At 41.0% G+C, this 26,314-nt stretch overlaps 3 protein-coding genes across 5 annotated transcripts in view; 2 read left to right on the top strand and 1 right to left on the bottom strand.

Moving 5' to 3' along the window:
• Positions 1-488: 488 nt before the first annotated feature.
• On the top strand, positions 489-12,172 carry RB195_013158 (uncharacterized protein; the record flags this gene model as incomplete). Of its 2 annotated transcripts, XM_064202850.1 has the most annotated exons (21): positions 489-562; positions 625-652; positions 709-753; positions 819-899; positions 1,137-1,228; positions 1,288-1,387; positions 1,852-1,964; positions 3,657-3,798; positions 3,868-3,996; positions 4,059-4,150; positions 4,957-5,107; positions 5,173-5,263; positions 5,322-5,431; positions 5,515-5,598; positions 6,675-6,760; positions 8,375-8,456; positions 9,171-9,272; positions 9,386-9,453; positions 11,725-11,806; positions 11,887-11,988; positions 12,083-12,172. In XM_064202850.1, the coding sequence occupies 21 exons, from the start codon at positions 489-491 to the stop codon at positions 12,170-12,172; spliced, it is 1,944 nt and encodes a 647-aa protein (XP_064058732.1). The 2 variants fall into 2 exon arrangements, with proteins under 2 accessions (XP_064058732.1, XP_064058731.1); XM_064202851.1 differs by lacking the exons at positions 3,868-3,996; positions 4,059-4,150 and having other exon boundaries at positions 4,957-4,982; positions 5,056-5,107.
• A 7,322-nt stretch (positions 12,173-19,494) lies between these two features.
• On the top strand, positions 19,495-21,398 carry RB195_013157 (uncharacterized protein; the record flags this gene model as incomplete). The annotated part of the gene is made up of 3 exons (XM_064202849.1): positions 19,495-19,664; positions 20,678-20,817; positions 21,328-21,398. The coding sequence occupies 3 exons, from the start codon at positions 19,495-19,497 to the stop codon at positions 21,396-21,398; spliced, it is 381 nt and encodes a 126-aa protein (XP_064058730.1).
• Positions 21,399-24,754: 3,356 nt separating this feature from the next.
• The window catches only part of RB195_013156 (uncharacterized protein), a gene marked incomplete at both ends in the record, with an annotated part of 10,364 nt that continues 8,804 nt past the window's right edge, over positions 24,755-26,314 (bottom strand). Inside the window, 7 exons of one of the 2 annotated variants that reach the window (XM_064202846.1) lie at positions 24,755-24,821; positions 24,925-25,014; positions 25,092-25,217; positions 25,278-25,356; positions 25,877-25,972; positions 26,021-26,115; positions 26,213-26,284. In XM_064202846.1, coding sequence (XP_064058728.1) covers positions 24,755-24,821; positions 24,925-25,014; positions 25,092-25,217; positions 25,278-25,356; positions 25,877-25,972; positions 26,021-26,115; positions 26,213-26,284 — 625 coding nt within the window. Of the gene's footprint in view, positions 24,822-24,924; positions 25,015-25,091; positions 25,218-25,277; positions 25,357-25,876; positions 25,973-26,020; positions 26,116-26,212; positions 26,285-26,314 lie in introns of those variants that run through there. The other variant, XM_064202848.1, reaches the window with a different exon arrangement.

Here is a 26,314-nt window from a genome sequence, read left to right as displayed (position 1 = left end):
ACAAATAGAAGGAATTGAGAATGATTGCACGCATAGTCGTAGACTACACCCTTAACCAAATCATTTCGTGGTGAGATCCTAAAATCGTCAATCTCGTGGCATGGTGTCGCTAATCGACCCACAATCGCTTACCAGTAGAGGTGAAACGCTGGGAGGGGGGAGGTTGAGGTGGTTCTTCGGCTTGGTTTAGCCCTAAACTCAGGTAACCTACAAATCTAAACCTATAAGTATGCCATATATACTGCAATCACCCCATCCTTCTCCCTCTTATCGCTAAGATCGACGTTGGAACGTTGGGTAGGTTACGGTGGAGAACTGCACCATCGCATCGATTCTCTGTGGATCTCCCGATCCATTGAAAAAATCCTAGCCATGTCCTTCTTTTCGAATCCTAAGAAAATCCATTCCACAACGACCGTTTTGTCATTTAGGGATGTTTGAAATTTTATGATCATAATACTGTTACCGCTATAACTACTGTTACCGGTATGCTGCATTGTTTATTCTCCCTTTCCCGTACGGTCGATGAAATGTTAGGCGCTGGTAAAAAGGCAAATAAAAGGTAGCGTTTCTCTTCTTTTCTTGGTTGTAGATAGATCCAATTGCTGAACACGAACATTTCAGATCAAATCACAAAAAGAAAAGTGGTTTGGTAAGGCAAATATATTGAATAATTTTAGAAATGATTCTGTAAAATTTTTATTGTAGGTAGAGACTCCGTTGGCGACTCCTGGAGAGAAACACGTGCTTTTTGTAGGTGTTACAATTTTTCTAGTTTTTTTTTCGTTCTTTTTCATTCTTCCAATGAAATCTTCTAGTTGCCAAAACGTGGTGCGTCGGAGTCGTTTCCTGAACTTCATCTGGAAATTGGCAGCATTCGGTTAATTGACGCTCGAAAGGTCGGTTTGACTCAAACTCACATCTCATTGTAGCGGTCGGATATGAAAGCGACCATTAGGATCAGTGCAACTTTCCTAAGAGAAAAAACCAGAAATTTTCCGGAAGAGCACGACGAACACTATAGCGATCCTGATCAAATATCAAGCATTTTCAATCTTGCTGTGATCGGTTATTCCGATTTCATCTAATTCGAATCATTTTTCGATTTTCCTACTCTTCCAAGAGTTTGTTTCCAGTTTTCGCTGAACATGGCACATAGCAACTCGACACAAATTAGAGAATTTTTAAGAATCGGTCTACCGTCGGAAAAATATGGAAGACGAGAATAGTGCGTGTTTTCATACTAGTTTTCTAGCACCAATATAATATTTCAATTTCTTCTTGTAGTACTTTTGGCACTGGTCCAACTGTGGAATGTCTTATAGCAAAATCTGCGGAAAATAATGCACCGTGGATGCTGTATCGATCGTATGGTAGAACAGATGAGGTAAGCGTCGTTCGTTCCCATGGTATAGATGTGTACGGTGCGTGTAGGGCCTATAAGAGAAGCACTGGTTATTACACGAATCTGAGATATCCATTAATCTTCGGGATCATTCTTGACCTGTTGTGTTAGAAATGTGGTTGGAACTTTATTTGGGTCAAAACGAGCTGGTACTTGGTGGAAATGCGTAAGCTGCTGCTCTACAAGCGATGTAGTATTGCCAGCGGTTGTGGTCGAGGTGGGACCATCGCTAGCTCCACTCGGACTGCAGAGGGGAATGGAGCTAACAAGGATTCCAACTCGATCGAGACCGCTTATTGTCTTTGACCTCGAGAGCAGCCCTTTACGCAACTGTGCCAGCTTTCAGGTGGTTTTGATCCGACTATACCTTAACACATCATTACTCGACCGCATCCGCGCTATGGAATTAATGCAAATTTTGCAAGAAATATCAGTCATGTTTTTAGTTGACTATGTTGGACTACAAAGAAACGAAGCTCTACTATCTACAGTACATGCCACAAACACTATTGACCGAAGAAAAAACCCTTTCGCTGCAATATATCACAGATTGGTTAAGGTAAACCAATTTGAAGAAATTTGGCTTTTGCGAGTATCATTTTAAACGTGCGTTTGCGAAACAGTAATCCCGTATTAACGTATTAAGTTACGTAGAGCGTCTAGTTCCTCACTTATCAGGGGCAGCGTATCACGACTTTGACGTGGTGCGGAACCCACAACGAAAGCGTAGAGTTAGGATAGTGGATTGCGGAACGCAGTGGTCCCGCCCATCCTTCCTTAAAGGCAGCATACCACGAATCTGAGGTGGTGCGGATTTCATATGCGGTATATAGGATCGTAGATTATGGAGACCGGGGTGGTTCCGCTCATCTCTCCCTGCATCACTGCAAACAGCCGCCTCCAGAATGCTGTATCGTACGACCCCATCTATTGAACGCTCCACCCCTCGCGCCGCCTTCGCCCTGCGATTCGTCGAAAATCAATTCGGAAGGCCCCGATAGGCAGTAGGGGACGCTGCGCGTGCAAGCTGGACGGGCTGCAATAGAAGGCATCGTACTCAACAGCATTCAGGGGCCGTCTGCTTGCAGTGATTCAGGGAGAGATAAGCGGAACGGCATGGTAACTGCTTAATTCGTACGAGATACGTTAGAACGTGGTTCCGTGTACATGTGCCGGTCCCCTCAGCAGCCTACTTATTGATTTCGCTTGAATAGACTGTTGAGAAGGCAACACGGATCTTTACCGCTCGCACTTGGATGCGGAGCATGCACAGCGGTGGTGCGCTGCAACTGATTTCGTAGGAAATAATGCTTCATCACGACTAATAGAGGAAGGGGAGTGGGATAAAGCCTGTTTCTGTAATCTTTAATCCAAACTGCACGCTTTCGCTGTTGGCTTCCTCGTTCACGTTGAAATCGTGATTCAAAGCATTTTTTTTCAAGAGTCGTGTTCTTCCACACGATTTTCGTCTATTTTTCAAACTTTTTGAAGGGATTCTTTGAATTTCCTCCAATTACTCCGTTTGCTAAACCATATCCGTAATAGACAGCTCCTCCGCTTTTGCTTCTGTAAGGTGTGAGAGGAAAAAACTGAATTCTCTAATCACGCGATATTTCAGCTGTATTAAAAGACAGCAGACTACAAAATTTACGATATACGAAAGACTAAAAAGATAGCCTTAGAGGCGGAAACTATGAGTATAAGCATCATCACGCTCAATTCTCTCTAATCGCCTTGGAAAACAGCGTGGGAAGCGTCTTAGCTGTACGAATTTCCCTACGAGGCACTGCATGGCGCATCACGCCTATCGGCGCGCGGCCGCTATGAGTGAGCGGACAATAATCAATAGGGTTTACCCAGGGACGTTTTCGGGTAAAACAAAAGGATGTGCTATTTATCGTGATCAGGTGCGTGTCCGAAGATGGTGTTATAAGGTACCTCGTAGGAAAAATCGTACAAAATCCGTTCTCCATGCCGTTTTTTTAAGGTGATTAGGGGGAATTAAAGATGAGTACATTGATACTCGTAATCTACACCGTTCGCCCTGAATTTTCCTAGAGATATCCCAATGTTGTCAATTTCATGATTTGCTGCTTTTAAACGGCATTAATACAAATTGTAAAAAAATTAAAAAATACAATTAAAATAAAAACAAAATAAAAAATCTAATAAAAAATAAATAATTTCGAATAAAAAAATAGCAATGGCTGAGGGATGAATGCTCGATGCTTCGAGATTTATATAATTTCAGTATTGCGTATATCATGAGAAACGAAATTGAACGTCGTCGTAAGGACACGGAAACATTTGGTCGTGGAAAGCGATTAACGGTGACGAATATGAAAATCACACCATTATATCCGACTCATCGAAAAGCAATTGCAAAAGAAGAGGTGTGTTTATTTATTCTATTTACTAAGTATTTCCGGAAAACGTCTTGTCTTAATTCGTCACTTTTAAAGAAGAAAAATTTCAAAATTTGGCCTAAAATGATAGCCGAAGCAGCAGATGATGTGGATAAATCGATAAAACATCGGATTCTCTTCTTTGAGAATGTCTTTCGGTTTGGTGGAGTTTCTGATATGGTGAAAGTATGGATTTTTAAAGTTTATTGTTTTATATTTATCATTTGAAAACAAAAAAAAATATTCAGGAATTTCAAGAACAGAACAAAAAATGGGTAGAAGAAAGACTGAAATGTTCAGATATGAATAAAAGGATTGTTGTTGGAAAGAACTGCATAGAGTACGAGATTTGATCATCCCTAACATTCTTATTTATTTTTTATTTATTCACATACACTGGTGCACTAAGCAAAAACGAAGAAAACAATGCACTGTCAAAATTGAAACAGGGTTTTTGCTATGTTTGTTAGGAATAAACCGAGCAGTACTGATAGCAGTTTGTGTTTGGAAATCAGATCATTCTACTCTTATAGAAAAATGAAATGGTCCTTCAACGAAATCTGTTCGCCAATCCAGAATGCAACGTAATTTCTCGTAAGAGTTGTAAAATTCCAGAATGCAACAAAATTCCCATGAGAGAAAAAAACTACTCGAAGAATTCTGCGCTTTTCAGTAGTCATAAGTGCCAAGCTCTTTTTCTTTAATGTAAAATTAAGTAGTTAATTAATTAATTAATTAATTAATTAACTCATTTAATTTATTTTAAAATTCATTAAATGACAAAGTGTATGGTTCTTTACGTTTGTCATGATTCGTCTTTGTTTCTGTTTGATTTCTATTTGTTGTTGTTGCTGCATTTTTGTTTCCGTATCTTTCTATTTTTTCTAAAATTTCTATTTGAAATTCAATAATTTGAAAAAAATGATAATAAAATTGAACATTGCTTAAACTCGAAATTATATAGCACTGCAGTGATTATATATTTATGTTTATGTTGTTGTTATTTATGTTATTTATAGTATTATATCTATATATTTTTTTGATAGACTGTTTGGAAACAAAAATTCTTATGTGGACTAAAAATCGAGCGGTACTAGCGTTTGTTCACGTTAAAGAAATTTTTTTTTGAATTTACCATATTTTTAGGGACCTAAACAGACTACGGCCATTCAGTTCGGTCTATCATTTGGCTAGTGAGCTACACGAAGTCCCTCCATCACTTGGGCACTCAATTTTTCTATGCAGAGCGCTGAAGGATCTCACGTTAGGTATTGGAAAGCAGGAAATCGTTAGAAAGGTAAATTGGGATGACTTTTTCATTTTTTGAGATTGCATACCATTTAAAATCCGTTCAACAAACAGATAAAGCAATCAAAAACTGTTCCTCTAAAAGTTCGACCAACAAGATATGAATACGGGCCAAGTCCTGTTACAGCATATTGTGAAACGGATGGTTAGCAATTTTTAGGAATATAAACTGTGATAACTTTTAAGAAAGAAGAAAATTCTAGACTTCTCCGAACCATTTACGCTTGACTTTCATCCATCACCACCGCATGCACCGTCGGTGAACTCACTAAGTGGTTTCAGCAGCGACAGCGCTGCGTCTACCGCTACAGAGGTGAGAATTTCTCGATTTATTTTCCTCAGACAACTATGGAGAACCTCGTAATGAGTTATACTGTCCGTGTTGTTCATTCTTAGTCTCCTGGTGATTGGCAGCATAACTGGAAAATGCAGACGATGCATAACGATATGGAACATCGCCTTATGGATACTAGTATCCAGGTGAATGAATACATTTGAACGGTACATTTGAGAATAATATGTTGCCATTTTTGGTGTTTAAACGCAGCTCAAAATTGAAGGTATTTCAATCGCTACACGAAGCTATAGTAGTGAATGTATATTTATTCCACATAGATAGATTTAGTGATGTATTTCACGGATATGAAAGCTTTCACGTTCAATTTCTCCTCTAGTTGTCTACAAAAACGGCATGAGAAATGGTCACATTGCACCTTTCTCCTCTACGAGGCACCTTATTACGTCCTACGTCTGCGAGAGCAGGCATAGGCGCTGCTTCCATGTGCGAGTACATAGACAATCGTGTTGCTAACACTGTCTATATCGCTCACTGGCAGACATGGTGCCTATGGCTGCTCTCGCAGACGTATGGCGTTGAAAGATGTTTCGTAGGGAGTAAAGGTATGACAAGACCATTTTTTTTGGAAAGTTAGGAAGAATTGAACGTGATCGCGCTAATATTCGTGACCTTCCTTCATTCCTAACCCTTTCTATTCGTGGTGGTATCTCAACACCTTCTATAAAGTGGCTTCCCTTAAATGCCATAATATTGGTTAGATTAAACCGCACCTCGAAAATTACTCAGTCAAGGATCCTTCGACGAGATGTAATTATAATTTTCCGACGCAACTACGCTCATGTCTATTCCCATTGCACTTACAACATCACTACCAACTTGTATCCCAGAATCTGTCTCCGACGGATTTATGAAGAATCAGAGGCCGTCGGAATCCTCAAGAGTGTGCAAAGCTTTGAAAACACCAATAGAAAGAAAATGAGCTGCTGCTCTTGAAATATACGCTCAGAACTTTGCTTTAGTAAATGAAAACAGGCAAAGTTTCGCCAACCTTAGTTAATTATTATACTTCCACCCCTACCATTGACATATCCAATGGATACATCTCCGTACAACGAAAAGGCGTTCGTGGGATAGGCACTCGCTTCTGAAAAATGAACAAAATAATAACAAATAATAGGGCAATCTAAAATATTCGTAATCAATAGTCCATTCGAAACTCTTTGGTATTTCACATTTTCTTGAATAAAAATCATTTAAGAATCCATTGGAAGAACAACAATTGGGTGAACTGGAAGCAGCGCAACGTATTGCGAATGAGGTGGATCGACGGATAGCCATGTTAAAGTGAGTGGATGGAAATGCTTGTGTTTTTTTTTCTGATGTTCAGTCGGCTTCACCTGTTTCTTACATGAGTTACGATAAGAACAGAGAATTTGGGATTGACCATTTCATAAGCCGGGTATTTACTACCGACGCACCTACTGATCTGGAACTGAACTCTACCGTAGATCGAAATCAGCTGAAAGACGACTGATTTCTACCGATGAATTTGTTAACTTTATAACCACGTCATTTCTGGACAATGTCATAGTTTATGGTTCAACTTATTGACAGGGGGAAAAGGAAAAATGCTTCCCTTTTCAGGATGGGGCAACACGTTAGGTCTTAATAAGAATTGTAGAGATTTACAAACGCGGCCTACGCAGAGAAACGATTTACAGATTTTAAGCGATTCATCTCCTCGGAATGCTGATCCTCTCAGATGAGTCTGAAAAATCATCATTTTCATCTCAGCACTGAGTTATTTCCGCTTGAAGCTGACCTTACGTCATCTTTCTCAGGACGCACTTGAATTTTTGATCTAGATTTAGATACGCTAAGTTAGCCGGAAGCACATTACGCTTGTGTTGACGCAATTTCTAGAGATATGTTCAGATGAGAAGTTGAATTTGAATTTATATAGTTATTAGAACTCATTACTAGAACTCCGAGAACATTTTATTCTAAGCAGTTCACATTTTCGGAAGGATTTCTTGAAGCTTCTGGAACAGATCAATGAAAAACGGCCTGAGCCAGAAATTGACTTTCAGGTTCCGATTGTAGAAAAGTGTAATAGTAAGGATAAAGGTCTGAGGGTAAGGAATACAAAGGATCTGAGTAACTACACTTACCGTGTGTGTATTAGCCACAACTACATTAAAGGCAGCATACCGCGAATCTGGGGTGGTACGGATTTCAGGTGGAGCAGCTGGCCTTGCTGTTGAATGCTGTTTTTTTTACGATGTCTTCTATTGCAGCGCGCCACCCTTGCAGGCGTAGCGTCCCTTACTGCCTATCGGAGCAGTCCGAATTGGTTTTCGACGAATCGGAGGGCGGAGGCGGCGCAAGGGGTGGGGCGTTGCAGTAGATGGCGTCGCACAAAACAGCATTCTGGAGGCGGCTGCTTGCAGTGATGCAGGCAGAGATGAGCGGAACCACCCCCGTCTCCATAATCTACGACCACGAATACGGATACTCTAACTGAAATCCGCACCACCTCAGATTCGTGGTATGTTGCCTTTAACCATACTATGATCTTCGATTTGCTGGAGGCAGGATCGCTAGCGGATTTTCTTGTCACTCCTACTTTTTTTTGTTCCGTGGATGTTGTCCGCCCTAATGCTTCAGTGCTTCATCATCACTTTCTTTTTTTGTTTGTTTTTTTTTTACACCCATACATTAGTAGTGCACTAAGAGAGGAATAAGAAAGGGAAAACACGCTTTTTTGAGTCAGATCTAAAAAAAAACAGGAAAAGTTTTTGAAAGAAAAATCGGCACCTAATTTATTGTCAGTGGAACCTGGGTTAGTACTTTTTGTGGCGCACGTCAAACAGAAACTCTTTCTGCTATTTTTTTCTAAGAAATCAGATTTTTTTCACCATAATTAACATCTTCATCATAAAGAATCCAATCTTTTAGCAACTATCAAGGTTTCGATGATCTTCTTGGTGGGAAGAACAACTATGTGTTCCGTCTTTTTCAGAATTCTTCTTCCCAAAAGGTTTGAAACCATTTAACATTTGGGAGCTATTGGATTTCTTGCGTAGAAATCAAGTAGACAAAAAAATCTTTCCAGTCATAGTTATCTTTACCTGATTGTGGTTGTTTTGTTGGAACTAAGTTAGTGCTATCAAATCCCCTTTGTTACCATAGCAACTACTTAAATTCAGTCCCTCACCACGTCAGATTTGTATATGGTATGGTGCCTTTAAAGGTAATCGAATCTGAGGTGGTACGGATTTCAGGTGCAGTATTCGTATACGGGATCGTAGATTATGGAGATAAGGGTGATTCCGTCCATTTCTTCCTAATTGCCGTAAAAAAAACGGCCCGGAAGATACGACTTTGAGCGTTCCGGGGCGCTATTTCCCACAACGAGTTCGATTGGGGCGTGCCAGCCTTGTGCACGCGCTGCATCTTCCGGGAGGTTTTTTTACGGCAATTAGAAAGGAATGAAACGGAATCACACCCCACTCCATAATCTACTATGCCGTATACGAATACTTCACCTGAAATCCGTACCACCTCAGATTCGTGAGGTGATGCCTTTAATCCATAAGGAGATGCGCTGAATTTGAAATAAATACGCTTGTCTATGTAATGCTAATAATGACTACCGTAAGACACCACAATAGGTTTAGGACGAACACTGTTGATTCTTTCTTTTTTTTCTCGCTTTCTCTATCTCTACCACTTTCTTTAAATTTCGATTAAGCTACGTCGGGAGGTCAGAGTGGCAAAGGAGCTCAAGAAGCAATTAAATGCTCTTGCAAAATTGGCCAAGAATACTGAAAAAGAGGACGTGCTAACCTTACAAGTATGTGCAAAGTTGTTCTACGTTCTGTGAATCGTGTTGTTGTCCCAAAAACATTGTTTAAGGTTTTTTTGCGAACAAATATATCTGTATTGTTTCTATTTTCCTTCTTCCAGGTTGCCGATTATTTATTTAACGAGACACTTCGAATGTTACCGGAAAATGAGAAAGATCCATATGATGGGTAAGTATTTATCTTCAATTACGAGTAGTACTACTTTTTTAAAATGAGGAAAATGGTAAGTGAGTAGGAAGTTGGAATCTAGTGAGGCGGTTCTCTTCTAGTACTTACGCGAAAGTGTGACATAATTAAATTAATTGATTAAATTTTTGATATATGATAATGCAATATAACTAGATTGCATTATACAATGATATAAATATGGTAATGTACAAAATATAGTAATCTAATATAATACAGTGCGGGTGTAGTGTAGCGGTTAGAGGTTCCGCTTCCTGCAGGATCGATCGGAGGTTCGAATCCGCCCTAGTGCTCACCAAGCCTTTCATACCCTACAGAGTCGATAAATTGGTACCAGACTTGTCTGGGAGGATAAAAACACTGACTTGACCCATCGGCTAGCCACCGCAAGTCATTGTATAGGCCAGTTACACGTTCGTGAACCTCTAACGATTCTGAATTGAAGTGAACGTGGGGGCGCATCCCAAGCGGATTGATTAACGCCAGACACTCCAGCCTTTATCCTTTAACTTCAATATAATACACTGGTGTGTAAAACATGAGGACGAGACAAGTGAAGTAATATGACCTATTATCAACTCAGTGGAAATGATTGAAAATGTGGGAGTATGTGACCTGAGGTCTCCCAGTCCTGCACAGAAAGCTAGACTTCTCATGGCATGAGGTCAGCGTGTCTGTAGCATTCCATGGAGCTGTCCGCGTAACACGAGGCAGTTGGAAGAATTGGAAGAACGGGAAAAGACAGTGAGTGTCAATCAGCGAGCAGTTACGGTGCACTGTAGTGGTGTTCTCCACCACAATATGGCTCGGAGACACTCTGGATGATTTCACACGGGAAAGGATCATCAGGAATCTGGAAGGAAGAAGTGGAAGAGTATAGCTCAGGAGTTCGTCACTGCTCACAGCATTATTTCACGTGCGTGGAAGGGGTGGCGGGGGAGGTTCCGAACCACAGGCACTGCTGCCCGAAGGAGAAGGGTGCTCGACCGTTGTCAACTACCTCTACAACTACGTTGCCTCCTCACATTATAACACCTGGACCATCAGAGGGATCGCAGTGTTGTTCTACAGTGCTCCTGGGTGCATTAAGTGTTCCCACCTCTTGCCATATATGAGGGTTCATCCAGAAATACTACTCAGACTGAACCTGCTCTCATCCGAGAAGAGTACCCGGCTCGATTCTTCGTTGGTCCAGTCCCCATGCTCGTGGCACTATCGTACTGACCTCAAAATCTTTGAACACGATACACTCACCGACCAACGTTATTGTGATACTGTACTCCTCCTCCGTGTGCACTTTTTCAGGTATTCATTCAGGCATGATGTTATTTTTATGGATGATAAAGCCGATGCCACCATAAAGTAGGAGGTGGTGGAGCACCTCCTCCTCTTCGGGCAGTAGCGCCTGTGATTGGAAACATTCCTCGTGCACGTGAAACAGTGCTGTCAGCAAACTTTGGGTTGTTTTTTTTTCACACATCATTCTTCTTCCGGTTTCGCAAAGATTCCTCCTTGTATAAAGCCATCCAGATGTTGCCTCCGAGCTAGTGAAGAACACCACCATAGTGCACCGTAACTGCTCGCCGATTTACACACGCTGTATATTCTTGTTCCTTCAACTGCCTCTTATTGCGAAGCCAGCCCCATCCAGGGCTAATAGTCACACTGACCTCACGCTATGGTTCCAGTTTTTTGTGCAGGACTTGGGGCACTGGCAGCAGAATCATGCACTTTCATTAATTCTCGCCGAGTTGTCTATGTGTCATATTACTATGTTCATCTCGTCCTCAATTTCTCCAATAGTCTATATCACATTAAATAAATTTATTCAGTAAAAAACAAATAAAATAAAAGCTCTAAAAAACGAACCCCCCTACAATGCTCAAATGATTAATTCTGACATCGACTGATGGAAAAAATGACGAAATATTTACTTTGGAAATTTCTGCCCACCTAAGTTGTCCCCCAATACCTTAAGAGATTTGAATTTTCAGCAAGGTGCAATAGAACTCCATGCATCATAAATGAATCAGTTTTTTTTTTCGAATTTGTACATGAATTTTGAATTTTTTGGAATTGAAAAAAAACTAACTTTGATCTTTTTTTTATTTTCGTAAATCGTTAACTTTTACAAAGTAATACCCCCTTCCCCACCTTTTGCTTGTAACGTTCTTTGAAATTTGTTGAAACACTAAAAAAATATATTCGAATTTCTCCTTTTTTTGCAATCTCCTCCATTTTCTTTCTTGATAGGTTAGCAATCAATAATGCGTGGAAAACACTGATCGATAATGATTTGATCAAATCGGAAAGTAGAAAAACGCTTAAGACATTGGTAAGCATACAAGCAGTTTCCTTGAAGAATTTCCTAGTTTCCTACACAAGATACTTTTCCCTTTGAAACAAAATTTTTAGTTTTCCTCTCATCACTCTTGGGTGAATGCTACGAACATCTCTCAGAAATACATTGTTCCACGATGTGATCAACTTCCGTATGAGGGAACAGCTCCAGATGAGGTATGGATGTTACCAATGGGTTTTCTTCTGAATAATGCATATAATTCAATAAATTCACACTTTATTTCATAGCACCATCCCCTTGATGTTTCAGTATTCTTCTGTCTCTGTTCCCTGGATGCTGTTATGTGCAGGAATTTGTGTTATTTGTGCTGTTTTTATAGCCATTATGATCACATTGTGACCGATTTGCATCAAGACTATTGTATATGAATTAGAAGTTGTTACAAACTACAAATCAATCGTTTATAATTTTTTTAAACCTTAAATAAAAGTATCAAATGATACAACAAATTCTCCTTTTCGCAAATTTTTTTCGATGACTCAGCTCAGATTTCGTGAATTGGACTCTCGCCCCATTAGAGAAGTATATTTAACAATTTTAAATTGCATAGGTTCCTCATAGAGTGTACTTACAAATACTCATTTCGACTGTCTTTGAGTCTTGGCATTTTGAAACATAGTTTTTAATTCATTTTCTGGAGCTGTAGAAAAGAACGGTATTGATCTACATTTATTAAACAACAGCTAACGTTTCGGCGTTATAGCCTTCGTCAGAGCCTGGAAAAAATCAAAGCTATCAGCGATTTATCCTCTCAAGCGTTCCGCCCTACAGAAAGCATTCAAACGGTAGGTGAACTCAAACAGGAACACGTCGGCTGGTGCTTACCTGATTACCTAGACTTGGTAACGCAACAGACCACCACGTACCACAACTATGAGTCAAAAGGGTTTTATATAGACCTCACCCCTCACCTCGGACCTCACGGCCCGCCCCGCAGATCAAACCCCGCATAGGTCTTGATACGGGATAGCTCGTTTGTATAATAGCAATGTCCAAAAATCCAATAGTCCAAAATTTAACAGAAAGGATGAGTGCAAGCATCAGCACTCATCCTTTCTGTTAATTTTTGGACTTTTGGCAGTGATCCAAAATGCTTCTAGTGTTCTGCGTGCTGTGACTCGGACTCGTAGGATAGTATACTAACTTCTGCCTCTACTTCGTAGTCGGAGTTTTGATGACATATTCTACGGTGTGCTCCTAGTAAGGTGGGAAGTTTAGATTTTGCGAAACCATCTAGATGCTCCTTGACCCTAATACACAGTGGACGTCCCGTTTCCCCTATATAATCGTCACCGCAGAACCCGCACGTGATACAATACACCACTTCTGATATCATGTAATCACCCTCTCTGCCATAAGGGCAAACCACGCAGCTGGAAGTTGGCTCTTGAGGTTCGCTGGAGGTATTTCCACAACCCTCACGTCATTCTCTAGATCCGCTTTTCGAGGACAGCTCCGTACCGCTGTGCTCATATTATCGGATTTGTAAAGTAGACAGAACGGGATTTTTCTGGGCCATCTACTACGTTGGATCTTCGGGAGGGATGTCGCGCTTGTCGAGTAACACAGTCTCCAGTTGAGTACCCATCGCATATAGCCACTTTAGCCAGATTCAGATTTAAAATTAGATTTTTGTCCTTTTCTTCTCTGAAAAATTCCTTGTCGGTGGTACTGCTCTGCTGAAGATTTTTTGGCACTCGCACTATTTCCTTTTAGCATTCCCAAACCTATACTCTATTTAGATTTGTCTGTCGATTTTGCCTGATATTGGAGGTTTTGAGAACATACCGTTCCACCGTAGGCAGAATTTTAGAAAGTTCCAGAAAATAGTGAATGATGATGATGCTTTCTTTTATCTTATTCATGCCTGACTGCGTTGCAGGAAGCACCATTGGAGGTGTTCATGATCGACATAACGTAACCAGCAGCACTGTAATGAGATGGAGATGGAACTCTAAGCAGGACCTGCTATTTGCAACTTCATTCACGCTTCTATAGTTCCATTGTTCCTCGATATAACATACTAAAATATAGTTGCTTGATATTTCTAGCATACCCTAGTCTATTCAATAAATTATACAAAATTCAAGGCAGGAAGCGATTTACGGTGTTTTTGCAACTGTTGCTGTTCGGAAAGTTGTTGCCCGAGTACTTTGTGATGCTACCACAGTTATTTTTTCATAGGGAAATAATGAGAGTTTGTTACCATAACATTATTACGAGAGTATTTCCGGAAATATTCATTTACATGGGGCGGGTGCAGTGCACCAGTTAGTGGTTCCGCTTCCTCCACGATCGATCGGAGGTTCAAATCCGGCCTAGCGCTCACTAAGCCTTCCATCCCTCCGGGGTCGATAAATTGATACCAGACTTGTCTGGGAGGATAAAAACACTGACTTGACACATCGGCTAGCCACCGCAAGTCATTGTATGGGCCAGTTACGCGTTCGTAAACCTCAAACGATTCTGAATTGAAGTGAACGTGGGGGCACATTCCAAGCGGATTGATTAACGCCAGAAACTTCAGCCTTTATCCTTTATCCCTTATCCTTTATTGATCTACATCAACAAATCTCACAGAATCTCTATCTCTGATCTGTAAATTTCTGAATCTGTATTTAAAAACTGAATGTTTTTGGGGAAACATTTCATTTTCGCTTTAGCAAATCAAGTATTTTCCTTCCAGAAAATCACAATATTCTATCGTTCTGTAATACATAGAGCCGGACTCCGTGGGTTCATGCTCTCCCTCCGCTATTCAGTGAACTCCCAGTGCAGCCATTAAAGGTAGCCACCCTACCACCAGTTCTTTAATATGTTTGCTTTTGAAATTTCTTTATTTATTCAAATATAGCATTTGTACAAATTTTCATGACGGATAACCTTTGAGCTGGGCATCTTTGCTGGAAAGAACGACTATGGTGTACCCTACTCGTGGTAAATCGTACAAGTCATACATAAAATCGTACACCGTACATATCCTTTCTAAGCCCACTGGCCTCTAATAGCAGGAGTCCCCTTAGGAGGACAATCCTATCAGTGGGAATAGAGATGCTATCAGTGGGACCTTTTCTGTTCAACCAGCTATCGATACAAACACCGGGAACCATGGCGGATGAGCGGCCGCAGAAGCACAATTGATGTTCCAAGGTGTGTATCTCTATCTGTATCTGTAAAGTGTGCTTTGATACTACAAGATAATGCAGAGTTGGATGAGCACACTATAATTAGGCCAGTATAATAACTTTTTTACGGGATTTGCGCATCAGGTTGTCACTGACTGCTCATTTGGTCATCGGATTGTTGCCTTTAAATGGATCACCCCACCAATCTGGGGTGGTGCGGATTTCAGGTGGAGAGTTCCTATACGGGGTCGTATATTATGGAGACGAGGGTGATTCTGTCCATTTCTTCCTGATTGCCGTAAAAAATGACCCGGAAGATGCGGCGCGCGCTCCGATCGAACTCCTTGTAGAAAATAGTACGCCGGAACGCTCGAATTCGTATCTTCAGGGCCGTTTACGGCACTCAGGAAGAAATAGTCTTTCTTTTCTCCAAAATCTACGGCTTGGTGTAGGCATAACCCACTTGAAACCCGCACCACCCCAGATTTGTGGATGCCTTTAAAGGAGGTCGCAACTGTGTCCTCTGTCCGTCGTACAATCTTGTAATTGTTTTGATTGGTTCTTTGTAGTGATTCTTTTTGTTGGTCTTTTACTCTTTGCACTTGTCGTTCCATATACATGCTGTATTGCTCGTCACTTGATAGTTTCTTCACTTTGACACTCGCCTATCATCGATGTTCATTGCAGTTCGCGTATTACTTATGCCTTTCTTTGCTACTACGCACCATGTACATAGTTACACACCCATTCCGTACTTAGGTTCTACGGTTCTGAGATTTGATTGCTATCTCCTACTAGTGTACTGTACTCCCCTGGTGAACATTAGTATAGCCATCGACGGGTTGGAAGCCGAAAGAGGTCAGGTAAGTTCCCATCTGCTGTTTCGCTAGTGCGCAATTCTAGCAACCCCGGGCATACCAGAAGGTTGTTCACTCGTGTATTTTTAGCCCTGAAGTAGCTCTTTCCCCTGTCGGTAAACGTTGTAGTGTATTGTTGTATGTCTCGTTGTCATTCTCAACAGAACAGGAGCAAAAGGCATAAGAGTTGTATGTTATACTAATCTGTCAACTTATTTCACCAAACAACTTTGATATGTCATCTTCTTGTGATCTAGGTAGTAACGAAGATTGACGTTTGAGGTCGTTAGGCTTGCATTGATGCGTTATCCTCTCTACAAGGTATGATAGAACGAGAGTTAATAATCACTTCATTCTCTACAATCACTGTGTGAGGTTGATCCAATTTGAATAGTTAAATAGTTGTCGTCCTGAATGTTTACATAAACTCATGATCATGCTGCTTGGTTGTGACTGGAGAGATTGTAAACTCCATGTTGGTACGAGACCGTTCGTAAGGGCACTTTTCGTAGGATAGTTGGTCTTGTCCACCGGATATGACTCGTCGAATCCTTCGTAGTCAAGTCACGAGTGGCCAAATCTGCTGGACTGTCTTCGGATGCAACGTAATAAAACTTGATAAGTATCCCTTTGTGTTAAAAGTAGTATAAGATCTTGTAAATAGAGCCTGCCATGTTGTTCCATTCTAGGAAGAGTTAGTGGTTTTCCCTCACTGAGATGAGATTTTAACTATAACATAAGTGCGATGTGAGTACGCTGGGTGATCAGCACATTAAGGCAGACAAAGCAAGGCAACTGGTGTGAAGACGTTCACAAACGTCTACGAATATGCACAATTCGTATAGTAGGGTCAAAACGACATGTAGAACGAACAGTTGAGTAAGCAAGTGCGTTCGGAGCGGCGCGGTGAGGCGTAGCGGAGCGGTTGAGCTCGTGTGGAGCCCTAGCTACCGCCACCCATCTGTGCAGTTTGCCATGGTCCTTTATTCCAACCGCTGTTTCCACCCCACCGCTTCGGCTGCATACGTAACTGTCCGTTCGTCTTGTCGGTTTGACTCGACTATATGTCGTCTTGTGTTTGGGAAGACTTCGTCCTGGAATGTTTAGCAACGGATGCTATTGAAGACTACTAAAGATACAGGACGTCAACTATTCAACTTCCATCAACTTTACACAGTGGGTGTGGATACTGAGATGCGATCATTAATTTTCATCCTACCACACCTTATAGAGAAAATGACTCGTAAATTAACGTACTGAAACCTGAAAACTTCGTTTTCCTAGAAGTCAGTCTCCAGTTACAACCAAGATTACAACCAGATCACATAGTATATCCGAGGGTGGGAAGAGGTTGACGGATTGGTATGTAGAAACAGTTGCCGTTCTAGATTCGCTCTGGGACATGTGATATACTAAGTTTCCGTCAGCATTAGTCCAGAAACATCAACGTCGTCTACGCTAGGCTAGGAACACGCCAGTACCCCCCAAGGTCAAAAATGTGATCATCATTGCGGATGACAAGTTTGCGAGAGAACAACACATTTGGGAATTATTGTCAAACTCATTCACAGCCATCACAACGTTATACGCTCTGCAGCGGTTTGCACACCCAAAAGGGAGATCGCAGATTACTAAAGTGTGCTTATCTTTTGCGGATCATTTCACAGAAAAATCATTGCCAAAAAACTAAGCTCCACAAAGCAGCGCAGCGTCAACGAAGATGCAACCATCAACGAAAGCGTAGAATGTTCGGTCATATTCTGTGCTCCAGTCACATTGACTCACATTTTCACAGTCATATCGATCCACACTATCACACCTTTACAGCATCTGCATAGATTTTTGAATTTAACTTTACCCTTTTCTCCTTCATTCTTCTTCCTTTTACATCTCTCTCTCTTTTACATCTCTCTTGTTTTACATACACGTGTCTCTGAAGCAGCCACTTTATACTTTTTCACTCATTACTTTACTGTTAGCGCACACACACAACTATTAAGCGCTCAGTTTATCTCTGCTCTCACATCTATCTCTATTCTTCTTTTTTCTTCTCCGTTGTAAACGTGAACACACGTGCTAGATCGTTTACTTTCATACTTGTTTTCATTTGTAATTGTATTCTCCCTTAGAGATGTTTAAGTGCTTGCTTTACCGCTTAATTGCCCTTTCACATACCACTTTATGAAGCCTGTACTCATATTGTCACAATGTAGTCTATACTGCATCTTTTTTGCACAATATTCACACACATATTCGCGTCATAGTTGGTCACTATTATCACTTATTTTCCTCTTGTAGCGCAATTTGTGATTATACTCTGATTAAATATCATGCTCTTCATCGCAAATGTACAACGTGGACGAGGCAGTTCAAGCAAATGAAGGCATGGACAACTGCTAGCAGCATCGACGCAGAAGGTACGTTCAAGCGTTTGTGCTCTCAGTCATCCAAGAGTTCGTCGCTTTGTTAGACGCTCTACCGCAGGTGTGGCGGAAACATGTAATGTCTTTAGAATGAGTCAATCACCCATCCTAATGTATTCTATTTGTGGTTATATATTTTTTTCTCCCTCACTTTGAATAAACGTTTTCTCCACGGCGGTGTTGAAAAAAGAATGGAACCCTGTTCTAGTAGCAGATACCACACAGCAAAAACGGTTCGACTTGTTGAGGGAAGGTTGTGGAATCAATTAGGTAAACTACAAATACCTAAGACAACTTAACACGTAGGAAGCTTACCATATGTTGATCCTTCGCAACATCCTTGGCAAATAGATCTACACACATTCAACTACAATGTGTGGATTTATCACACTGATTGTCCATCGAGAACATAAAGTCAATCGCAGGTTCCATTGCAGTATCGGCGAGGATACTCCCTCGAAATCTTCGTGCCTGATCTCGAAGATTTCACAAGGTATCGCGCAAAATATTTACCTGATCTGGTTATTGCTAAGACAAGAACCACACTCTCACAACTCACGGAGCAAGTACTTTCCTAAGACAACTTTCCTAGTTCAATCAGCCTTCCACACCCCAAAGCCGACACCACAAGATCTTCGAACACGTCTAGTAACTCTATGCAGCTGCGCTGAGAATACTACACAGCGTTGCATTTCAATAGACACACAATTGTTGCTTATAGTTCTCCAGACACCAGAATATATCGAGCTACACACGAATCTGCGTCAAAGAGTTACTCTTGATAAGGTCCTGACGGTCATGTTAACTGCAGCCACAACACACGCAGGCATCACAACAATCTTTATTATGAGTAAGTCTCAGATCATCGTTACACACAGCCAGCTAACACAGCTACGGAAGTAAAGGTAAGTAAGATGCGGAATAACAGTGTCTCAGCGGCAACCACAAGCACCTGCCTGTCCAAATTGTAGTCTTCCAAACCTGCATCAAAGCGGCACAACAAGTTTGCTGAGTCTTTGGCGAAAATAGAAAACTACGGATATGAGCTGATATGATATGAACTCTACGAAGCCAAGATTCAAAGAAGGTCGGACTTGGAACCTAATCAACGACGTACCAGCGAACTTCGTTCGACTCGTGAAAGAAGTCCTTTCGTTAAGACAGAAGATCGTCTCAGAAGGGCAAACCATCCTCCGCCGATGTTTACAATGTCACGTGATACCTAACTTCATCACAAAGAAACGCCTACACGAAACATGCGGACTCAGAAAAGAAAGCCGGCAACTGCAAGAGATCGAAACCCGCATCTTGAGAGCGGCATTGGAGACCAAACAAGACCATATGTTTTCTATGCTGACCAAATGTGCGTTCAAAGAACAGTGTTGTCAACGCTTGGTGCTGGACGTTCTTTGGAGGAGAGTCGTGGGTGAGTCAAAGAACATATGTGATTCTATTCGCTCTAAGGCCAAGAGGCAAGGTCAGAGATTACCAATTAGCGCTAACCATTCGAGCCTAAACCACCAAAACTCGAACGCCGCGCCAGAAAATGCACCCTTTCAACCTCGTGTGTCACTTATAGGTGATGTATTTCTTTCTAAGAATGCGCTTTCATTTTTTGGAATTAGGCTCCACTTTTGCTCCATCTCAATCAATACGCCCCGTGCTATCGCGCAAGATAGTGGGCAGCCTAGAATTGGTTCATGAACGTCTGCGATTGAGAGCTAAAGAGGAAGAGCAAGACAGAGGGCAAACAACCTTTAGACTTCCAGTTTTTCTTCCTATACCTTTCCCTGCAATACTGTACAAGCCGCAGGAGGCAAATTCGGTGGTAGAGACTAAGTTTCGCTTATTTGCTACGTCTGTTTTCTCAATTCTCTCCCGGTACTCACACAAATGCGCTTTCGAAAATCTAACACCCACTCAACGCAAAGGTCTGTGCGAACTACGTGACATCTGCTCTCAGGGGAAGGTCAAAATCTCTGTCAATGATGAAAGACAAGTGAACTGGACAGGGCTATAACGAAACTTCACCTTACGCACGATAGTCTATACCACTCTTCATCGGCACATGAATTTGGCAGACAATATCGCCGTCTGAATAGGATATGGATGAGGACCGCAAAATCAGTAGGTTTGCCAAAAACAACTATCACGCGTCTAAAATGTGATCGGCCCAATTTCGGTTCTTTACGTCCTTATCAAGATCCACAAGCTCTACGCTGCCGAATTTAGTTCAAATAACTCAAGGAATTTCAAGGTTAGGCCTATCATTAGCAATATTGGAGGTCCCACCGACAGAATATCCTGGTTCCTTAACACTATTCTCGGCGAGCTACTCCAATACGTTCCAGCTCATCTCTCAAACACAAAAATATTCATAGAGCAACTTGTTGATAGTCGAATTTAAGCAACAGCCAAGATTAATAACAAACTTCATAGACTGTTCATAGAGCACCTCCGCAAAGCGCGCCTTGATGAAGATTGTGTCGTCGAATCCTTCGATGTCACTTCGCTCTACGCCAACATCTCCACCGATGCTGCACTGCAAGCAACATTAGAGCTGGTTTTCGAACACCAGGGTATTCTTAACATGTATGGGTTTGCGATACAACAAATGATGCTGCTAAGCGAATGTCTGAAATATTCCGTATTTATATAGCTATCAAAAACATCATCCTTTTTAGGTGCTCAGACAGTGTCATGAAAACACCCCTTTCAAGATAGCTGCCACGATCTTAGCACGCGAATCAGACGTTCTGGCGCGAAAAACATTGCAACCGTTTTATATCACGGCCAAATGTCCAATCTTGAATCGTAAAGAACCGTTGTGACCAACGAGCTGGCTTCATATCAAGATCTTTGCGGGTTTTGACCTACGGGGTCAGAGGCGGGGGCATCGTTACTAGTTACTACTAGCAGCGCAACTCTAACAACTGGTGGTCCGCTAACATCACGATTTCGTGGCTAACAAGGTGAGCGCTGGTCTGCTTTTCTCACGTTGCATTTGAATAATCTGTTTGTTAAGTCATACCTTGTGGGATGACGAGGCGTTTAAGAGAGTAGACTACACGTGTCTTTGATTTTTCCAGGCTCTGAAGAAGGCGACGACGCCGAAACGTTAGACAGAATAAAGATCAACAGCAATCTTAGTTCTACTTAAAAAGTAGTACACAGTCAAATTCTACGATGCCAAGATTCAAAGAAGGTCGAAGTTGGAACTTAATTTACGGATACATTTTAGTTCTGCACAAGTAACACCAAAGCAGACTTTAGATGTCTTACCTGTTCTCAGATTGGTCACGTCGCATCCATGAGCCGAAGCACCTAAGTTTTCTTCTTCGCTACCCCTAGCCATTGCTCCCCAGGTTAGTTCCTACAAATCCATTTTCTTAGAAAGGCTACAACCAGCGGAGGCAAGAGAGTAAAGAGAGGCACTTCTCGTCAATTTGTTTAACTTGACGGAGAGAGTGACCATGAGCACAAACTGGGGAGGCTGTTTCTTATGCTGTGGTTTCCACAGTGAGCAGAAGTGTCCACAAGCAGGTAAAAAATGCGGGATATGTGAGTCCGGCAAGCAGGAAGATACATTGTTCTGCTTCACCAACGACGGTGCAGAAAACAAAATAGACGCGGCGATGTATGCACACTTATCTCGATCACTGCAGAGCGACCGCAGATATGGTGAGAAAAGATGCAAGGACATAGAACTACTCTTCTGCTATAGGTAGGTTTTTCCACAGATAATGTTGTTTCGCAAATTACGCATTTTTGCTGTTTACAATATGCATTTTTTTCACAACCTACGTTCTTTTTCACAGTTCACGCACTTCTTTCCAACTTAAATGCTCTTATATTTCTCATAGCTTACATTTTTTTCACAACTTTCGTGTTCTTTCTGAACTTTGAGTTTACCGTGTGTTGTTATTCTCCAACTCTACTTTGTGTCGCGTGCAGTAGCAGCACTACAAATGTATATATCACAACTATCGATTTCACAGTTTATCTCTCCTCGCAAGTTCTCCGATTCCAGGAATCTTCGTGTTCCTCACGCTGCGAGGAGAAGCGATAAGAGATCGCTGCTACTTCCGTCTATTCAGGGTTCACACTTTTGTTCTCTTCTTGTGATATCAACTCGACCCTTGGAACTTTAGCGGTAGTGAGGCAAAGCTTCCCCCCTCACAGAAACCAGTTTCTTCAGCGTATAAAACGCGCTCTTAGGCAAAATTTTTACTTTTGGTCCTCTCACACTGCTTCCGTTGTAGTAATGTTGACTTGCTGTTTACATCGAGTCTCTAACATACTACAAGTATGGTCAACCTTTATGCCATTATTCACAATTCTTCCAAAAAGGAATGCGCACATGTACACATCAACCCGATCTCAATCCACGCCAGTGAAGAAGCCTAACCTTCATCCCGTAGCAGACACTCCCAATGTATATTATATATTACTCCTACTCCCACTGTATTACTACCATTGTATTACTTACCCTTGGACAGAACCAGCTGTCAGTCGCCAAAGTTTAGGCCCACTCGTAGTTTACGATTAACTCGTAGGTGCTGTAAATACTTGACTCCTAGATGAGGGCAAGTGTAAGTACACATCGGACCACACATCTCGTTGCTCGGGATGTCGCGACTTTGAAGCGACCTCTTTTTGTCTCATCTAAAGGTCGCGAGACGCGTTCATGAGAAGGTCGTGCAGCAGTCTTCTATTGCGCTCGCCTCTTGTCCCACCACTTTTACCTCTATAAAGACGTAGTTTTGTGTTTTTTGCACTTTGACTTTAAATCATCGCCGTGTGGGCGTATAAAAGAGCGGATATGAGCAATCAAGTCACAACTCAAGTGCAACTCTGGAGCAGTGCAAACGGCCCAAGAAGAGCTGGAGGCAACCGATGTCACTGGGACTGCACAGCTGTTTGAAGCACACGCTCCCTGCTCAGGCTCTAGCCAGAACTCTAAGACCGCAGATTTATACTTGCAAGGCTCGTTGTGACTGACTGGCTAAGCAACAGTTCAATTGTTGTATGCGTATGAGGAGACTATGAAGAGTATATATATATATATATATATATATATATATATATATATATATATATAATAGTGTAGGCTGTATTGATGCGAGTAAGTAAGTATCAAATGAAGGTGGCTAAAAACAAGCACATACATAGTGCAACACTACATATACATACAGACATAAAAAGATAAAGGATAAAGTTTCTGACTTAGTCAATCCGCTTGGGATGGGCCACCACGTTCACTTCATTCCAGAATCGTTTGAGGTTTACGAACGTGCGACTGACCCATACAATGACTTGCGAGAGCTAAGCGATGTGCCAAGTCAGTGTTCTTATCCTCTCATACAAGTCTGGTATCAATTTCTCCAGAGAGATGAAGGGCTTGGTGAGCACTACGACGGATTCAAACCTCCGATCGATCGTGCAGATAGCGGAACCTTTACCGCTACACTATACCATGAGTGTAGCCTACACATGTACACATGAACCCGAAGGGTCGCAGCTTGAAGTGACTGCACATATTGCAAAGGCCACACATGAAGCCTGACTTAGGAGAAAGTGAAGACTAGCAGGGGTGCAGCTTAAGGCCTCTTAAAGTAGTGTCTCCGCGTGGCAGTGTGTAAAGCATCCGTCCCCGATGCAAGCCTCACTGTCACCTCGTGCGGAAGTAACTCTAGTACCTACAGGCGCCATACGCTAGTTTGCTTGATTTCCAGTGCCAGTTCCTGCTAAGGACCCACACGTCAATATTTCTGATGGTAGTGGAGTTGGAAATCTTGCGCATGGGAAGACTTCTTCCATTTCGAAAATTTATGTATTTCAAATGTAATCAACCTAAATTACTGGGGTATTAGCAACAATTTTTCGAAAAATTGCTTACCGTTCGTTGTTTGATTTCATAATGAGGTTTTTGCGCTGCGTCTGTAAAAGAAGCTCTACTTTGTAACTGTCTCCAGGATTGTTTTCTGGATTTGAGATCTAGGAGGACTTTTGTAATACTTTTATGTCGTTTAAATGTAGTCAAACATAGCAGAATGTTACTGACATATGAGCGTTCATTCTGCGACTTTAACGAGGGAACAAATCATTCACAGTATCTTTTGAATGTTGAGCCCCTCTGCATCGTCCACTATAGTAAAGTCTCGTGAATTTTTTTACCTATGGTTTTCCCGAACTGGGATTTGCGATATTCAGCTGACGCGTGCAAATCTTTTCCTTTAGAAATTTCTTTTCCGAAACGACGAAGTGCTACATGCAAGAGAATCCTAAATTTCCAGTAAACCTATCATTAGTAAATGTCCTGCTTCTTTGCCCTCACTGTCCTCACTTTTAGTGATTATTTATAAACTACTGGCTAAGGTAAGGAGTCGTCTTTATTACTATGCTGTAGAGAGACCTCTGGAGTACTTTTTAGTGCAATTAATCACATAGCAATTTTTTTCCTGGTTTCGATATAAATTATTACAAAGTACAAATAATTCAATCTATTCTGTCCATTCATCTTCTAAACCACGGTCGAGCATGATAGGTTTTTCGTCGGTCGATCGTTTCTACACTGTTAAGCCTGTAAACAATTCATCGATTTTTTGTGAACAAAAAAAAAGAATAAAACTTCAAAAAAAATTCTAATAAGATGTCTAGTACGTCTATACCCGTAAGAAACTAACCTTTCTTTGAGATCATCATAGAATGGGTTGACATAATCAGTCATAAATTCAACAAATACATCTTTATAAAAAATATCGTTCATAGCGATCCTAGAATCCTTACTTTATTCTATTATGCCAAGTAGATGTGCTATAAAAGCACCAAAACATGAATATGGTGCCCTCACCTAAGTTGTGCAATGATTTTATCCATACGTGCTAAGTATTTCCTGTACGAATTCCCAATAGCATCAATAAAAAATGGATTACTAGCGTTGAGAGAGATGTGAGATCGTTGAAGATAGGCGGATTCTCTGTAAAGCATTTTTTTTTCGTAGGATCAGGACGTAAATAGTTTCATTAATAGATACTACCTGTTATGGATCCATGAAGCATTGTCATATTGCTGCTTGCAGAGGATAAGATCTCGAATTGAGTCTCGAACTTTGTAGCCTGTGCATACGGTGTATTTTTTATGAGATGTAATAATTTTTGAAATTCAACTGCAGGAGAGTTTTATTTCTGAGGATACTAACGTCCAGATCTCGAAGTGAGCTTAGAATTTTTAGTTTTTGAAAAAGTTGCACATTATAGGCAAATTCCATTTACATTACTTACATATTTACTGAAGTAGCTCGCTTTAACTAGCTTTGAACGATCATCAACTTATTGATTTCGTTTATTTATTGTTTGAGCATCGTGTGATTTGATTTACTCGTGTTTTATTCCTGAATTTGTTCACAGTCCTTATTTTACTATGAACAAGAAGTATTTAGTAGAAGACCAACAATTCTTTGATTCTACCTGCATTACTGTTCCCTTAATTCAATCCCTCAGTCTGTTGGTTTTATTTACGTACAAATTATTGTACCATTATGATTTTCTAAATTTTTTTCAGAGTTAGTTTTTTCATTTTTTAAAGTTTATTTATAATTTTATATCCGACGGAACTCTTAAAATTATACAACTCTACCTGGAAAACGGCATTTGTCTTCACCGGCGATTAATTGATTGATATCGGTATCAGATGGGCATTTAAAAGTTCGAAGAATGATCTCAGCATCCACATCTGGAGACATTTTAGTACACGCAATCCAGAATTATTTCAAAATCTTACCTGACAAGACAAAATTCTGGATTAATTTAATGTTTATTGCCAATGATGCCATTGAGACGGGAAGAAGTTCGCAAAATGAAGCGAAATGATCATACCTTAATTGTGGAAAAAAAGAGTATCGATTAGAGAAATTTTCTTGCAAATCCTAGAACTATATGAAAATAGTGATATCTAAATTTAAACACAGCTTACCGTTGCCATCCAGTAAGAATGAAACCATGAAAATCTGAAAAAAGATCTGCATGTTTGAGTGACTGCAAATACCTGAAAATTGTTTAGTTTTACATTGAAAAA

This window comes from Necator americanus, chromosome V, assembly GCF_031761385.1.
Source record: "Necator americanus strain Aroian chromosome V, whole genome shotgun sequence".
Lineage (NCBI taxonomy): Eukaryota > Metazoa > Nematoda > Chromadorea > Rhabditida > Ancylostomatidae > Necator > Necator americanus.
Note: the sequence above shows the minus strand (reverse complement) of the source record. Positions and strands in the feature narration are given on the sequence as shown.